This window comes from Eleutherodactylus coqui, chromosome 11 (assembly GCF_035609145.1).
Source record: "Eleutherodactylus coqui strain aEleCoq1 chromosome 11, aEleCoq1.hap1, whole genome shotgun sequence".
Lineage (NCBI taxonomy): Eukaryota > Metazoa > Chordata > Amphibia > Anura > Eleutherodactylidae > Eleutherodactylus > Eleutherodactylus coqui.
Window position 1 is genome coordinate 3,718,286 of NC_089847.1, and position 5,294 is coordinate 3,723,579.

Here is a 5,294-nt window from a genome sequence, read left to right on the forward strand (position 1 = left end):
ATCATGTGAGAATAAAATATGCACCAATGAAATGCCAGGAAACAGGCGCAGGCTTCAGGGAAAAACTTCACAAAAATCCCATATAACAGCCGCCCCAAAGAGTTCTATGGCCCAAGTCATTAAGAAGAAGATAAAGGCAGCAGCTTCAGAGATCGATCAGCGCAGAATAGAACCTGACAGAATAAAACACAACTGGATACAAAGTAACAAAGTGCAATCGAAAACAAAACAACACAATCTGATACAATGTGACAGAATGTAGTAGAATGTACTGAGTTCCCAGCTGCTACCGGCACAGAGCTGGTGGGGGGCGATTCGCTGCCGTCTTTGCATGGCTGATGCTGCATGATTGCGAGACGCACAGAACTCGGACGCCGTAATAACGCGCTATTTTACATGGGCGATATTTCACTCGCAGCGATGCTACAGGACAGAAAGATGGCAGCACGTCCTATTTTTGGGGCGATATCACCCATTATTTTCTATGGAAGCAAAAAAAAATTGCATCGCTCTCGCCGTGGCATGCAAGTTTCACACATAAAACTTTGGAAAGCGCACGTGCGGTCATGTGATACGTCTTGTGCATCACACGCACAAGAACAGCTTCAGGGTTGCAAGTACAATATTGGTCTGAGTTTCTGGGACTGATATCGCCCTCGCCTGTGTGAATATGGCCACTATCACACCTGTGTGCTGCTCCGTATTTGTAAGGCCAGGCTGGTGTCAGAGGAGCATACTGTAGCACGACCGTAATACGGAGCCACACTGCAGATGTGTTACCGCATTTGCCTCCATATTTACTGTCATTGTTCTTATTTCTCCTGGCCAAATACTGATCCGTATTTAACCAATAGAAGAGAATAGCAATATGGGGCCAAAAAGGGAAAAAAGGTCATTATGTGTTTTTGAAATAGGCCAGTAATAAACCCATCCATGTGGATAGATTCCTAGACTTACATTAGCTCCGTATTACGGTCCGCAGAACATGAACCAAATGCAGAGGTAAAATACGTCTGTCTGAAAGAGGACAAGAGGAGGAGCGGCTCCGAAATACGAAGAGATACAAATCTTCCCATTATACGTCTTCTCTGTAGATTCCATTCTTGATTTTGACTCCCTAATACTGAAGCAAAATACGGACCAGAATATTGCGCTGTGAAAATGGCTTAACGCATCTTTAGGCTCCAATCACAAGGGGCAGTGCGGTCGCAATAAAAAACGCAGCAAAAAGTGCATTCGCAAAACTGCGTGCTTTTTTTGCCACATTTTATTACAAACGCAGTAAGAAACAACTTAATGTCACCGCTGCACTTTTTGGTGCATTCTTTATTGCAACCGAACCGCCCGTGTGAATAGAGCCTCAACGGGACGTTTCACACGGGCCGGAATGGTCCACCGGACGAAGAGCACTTGCGGGTTTTGTCAACTAGTGCGGATTTTGCTGCGGTTTTAACCCCAGAGTGCGTTCTGTGAAGCAGTTTGGGAATCCCTTGCCTTTATTTTACACAGACTTTATTTATCTCCTGAAGGTTGGAAATCTGCAACAACAATTCCGCAGGATGTTCTTTCTTCCACACAGAAAGCTTTTCCGCCACGGAACGTAATCTTGCGGTTTTGAAGTGAAGACGCGCAGATTTTAAAAGGTGCAGAATTCAAGCCCCACAGGGTTAACAATTGACGCAGACATGTCAGTGCGGACTAATTCCATCCCGTGCGAAAGGTCGCAAAATCAGATGTTACAATGTGAGAGGCTCTCCGTAGGGTCAGTGTGATTAATCGGATCTCTGTGACTATCATCAGGGTGAGCGGAGGACGGACGACATTTAATCGGTCTCCGAATTCTGAATCTTTAGACACAGGCGGAAGGAGAGGTCACTACACACAAGGAGCCTCCGAGAGCCTCTTATAGGCCAAGGGGGGAACCACTTCTAGGACCTCCGATGACAAGACTGTTCATCTAATCACCACAACTCTCATCATTACAGATCTGCCTGAGATGGAGCCGCATGCCGGATTTTATAGCAAAACTACAATTTCTTTGAGGGAGGGGAGGTTTGCCACCCATGCATCTGCCATTGACTTCCATGGTAAACAATGGGTTTGTTTTTGTGGTGTCTTCTTAGTTTAACCGCCACTTTTCTGTAAGTCAGGTGTCTAATGTGTGAGAGGACCCTGTACTGCCATAGACGTCCATGGATCCTGTATAGCTGGATGCTGTACTGCCACCTGTATGTCTAACGGCTCTAGGACTGTATCCGCTGGGTGGGTTATGGGACTCATCGATATCTATTGTCCCACCTCAGAGTCTGGATGTTCCTGAGCCTCTTGCATTTCCTGAGGTTGTGACTTTCAGATCCCGGACATGAATTTCGCAGGGCTGCACATATTTTTGTTTCTGGACAGGTAAGCATTGAGCCTGGACTCACCCGGACATATCTGTGACGCAGTTTGCGTGTGCAATATGTAGAGAATAGAACCCTTTGATTTCAATGGGTTCTCTTGCATTTAGCGCGCGCCAAAAGAACCACAGCATGCTGTATTTTAGTGTGCATTGGTCCCCATAGGAGCCTATAGGGGTGCACAAATGCACATATGTTCGCGCGGGGATTCGTAAAACACTGCACACCCCCACAAACATCCGCACCTCATTTGGCTTCATAGCCATTTAAATCACGGCAGCGAGATTCCTTCGCCCATGTGAACCAGCGGTGCCTGCGCTAATATGCAAAGTATTTGTACAGGCACGTGTGCAAAATACACCCCTTCACTGCCCAAAATGTCACGCTAACGCATGCGCTTTGGCGCTTCTGCTCGTGTGAGGCCGCTCGGAAAACTCTCATTGATGATCAAAATGGAAAAGCATTAGACTGTTCCCCTCAGGGGGAGAGCGGGGATCCAGGCAGCGGATTTCTAAGGGGTTCAAGGCTGAAACAAACAAACGCGTTTGCGGAGGTTTTTGCATACGTGAAAATCATACCCACAAACGGTGGCGCAGGGACGCCGTTGTCTTCAATGGTTTCATTTTTATTAGTGCGTTTCTCGAGCACAAAATCTGTGTGCAGGAAAAGGTGGCCGTGCCGTATCTCAGCTTTTTTTTGCGCGTGCAATAGCGCTGCGTTTGAACAGTAAAAAATACGCCACATCAATGAAGAATTAGCACGCTCCATTGCGGTGAGCATATCTGCGCATACGTTGGTCTGTTTGAGCTCTCACGACTGCTTCACCTGGGCGGCTTTTACTCCCGTTATGCAGCTGTGATAGTTACGGCTGCAGAGTGGGACAAAACCAAACCATTTGGGGGCTGATGTGATATGGGGACTGATGGGGTATGGGGACTGATGTAATATGGGGACTGATGGGATATGGGGACTGATGTGATATGGGGACTGATGTAATATGGGGGCTGATGTGATATGGGGGCTGACGTAATATGGGGACTGATGTGATATGGGGGCTGATGGGATATGGGGGCTGATGGGATATGGGGGCTGATGGGTTATGGGGACTGATGGACTGATGGGATATGGGGACTGATGTAATATGGGGACTGATGTAATATGCGGGCAGATGGGATATGGGGACTGATGTGATATGGGGGCTGATGGGATATGGGGACTGATGGGATATGGGGGCTGATGGGATATGGGGGGCTGATGTAATATGGGGGCTGATGTAATATGGGGACTGATGTAATATGGGGGCAGATGGGATATGGGGACTGATGTGATATGGGGGCTGATGGGATATGGGGGCTGATGGGATATGGGGGCTGATGTAATATGGGGACTGATGTGATATGGGGGCTGATGGGATATGGGGGCTGATGGGATATGGGGGCTGATGTAATATGGGGGCTGATGTGATATGGGGGCTGATGGGATATGGGGACTGATGTAATATGGGGACTGATGTAATATGGGGACTGATGTGATATGGGGGCAGATGGGATATGGGGACTGATGTGATATGGGGACTGATGGGATATGGGGACTGATGGGATATGGGGGCTGATGGGATATGGGGGGCTGATGTAATATGGGGACTGATGTAATATGGGGGCAGATGGGATATGGGGACTGATGTGATATGGGGACTGATGTCATATGGGGACTGATGTAATATGGGGACTGATGTAATATGGGGACTGATGTAATATGGGGGCAGATGGGATATGGGGACTGATGTGATATGGGGACTGATGTGATATGGGGACTGATGGGATATGGGGACTGATGGGATATGGGAGCTGATGTGATATGGGGGCTGATGGGATATGGGGACAGATGGGATATGGGGACTGATGGGATATGGGAGCTGATGTGATATGGGGGCTGATGGGATATGGGGGCTGATGTAATATGGGGACTGATGTAATATGGGGACTGATGTAATATGGGGACTGATGTAATATGGGGGCAGATGGGATATGGGGACTGATGTGATATGGGGACTAATGTGATATGGGGACTGATGGGATTTGGGGACTGATGTAATATGGGGACTGATGGGATATGGGGGCTGATTGGATATGGGGACTGATGTAATGTGGGGACTGATGTAATATGGGGACTGATGTAATATGGGGACTGATGTAATGTGGGGACTGATGTAATATGGGGACTGATGTGATATGGGGGCTGATGTGATATGGGGACTGATGTGATATGGGGACTGATGTGATATGGGGGCTGATGTGATATGGGGGCTGATGTAATATGGGGGCTGATGTGATATGGGGACTGATGGGATATGGGGGCTGATGTAATATGGTGACTGATGTGATATGGGGCTGATGTAATATAGGGACTGATGTGATATGGGAACTGATGTGATATGGGGGCTGATGGGATATGGGGACTGATGTAATATGGGGACTGTTGTAATATGGGGGTTTGGATTCATAACATGTGAAGAAAAAAAAAGAAAAAAGGAAACAATGCAAAACAAAAAGACCAACTAAGAGCTTATCCACACGGGCGAGAATGGATGTATCCACGTGAGCGATGCTGTGAGGGAAATAAATCGCAACACGTTCTATCTTTGGGCGTTTTCGCAGAGATGTGCACGGTATGGCGAGGTGGAGATGTGCACGGTATGCTGAGGGGGGGGGGAGATTTGTACGGTATGGGGGGAGAAGATGTGTATGGTATGGTGGGGTGGAGATATGCACAGTATGGTGAGGTGAAGATGTGCACGGTATAGCGGGGTGGAGATATGCACAGTATGGTGAGGTGAAGATGTGCACGGTATAGCGGGGTGGAGATGTGCACGGTATAGCGGGGTGGAGATGTGCC

General features: G+C 47.9%; 1 protein-coding gene across 1 annotated transcript; it reads right to left on the reverse strand.

Annotated features, from left to right (window-relative positions):
• Positions 1-3,261: 3,261 nt before the first annotated feature.
• LOC136582657 (uncharacterized) lies at positions 3,262-4,902 on the reverse strand. The gene has a single exon (XM_066583833.1). The coding sequence runs from the start codon at positions 4,900-4,902 to the stop codon at positions 3,262-3,264; it is 1,641 nt and encodes a 546-aa protein (XP_066439930.1).
• Positions 4,903-5,294: the final 392 nt, after the last annotated feature.

What these genes read in the sequence shown, in the direction of transcription:
- LOC136582657 (XM_066583833.1), bottom strand. Translation starts at nt 4,902, where the DNA reads ATGAATCCAAACCCCCATATTACAACAGTCCCCATATTACATCAGTCC.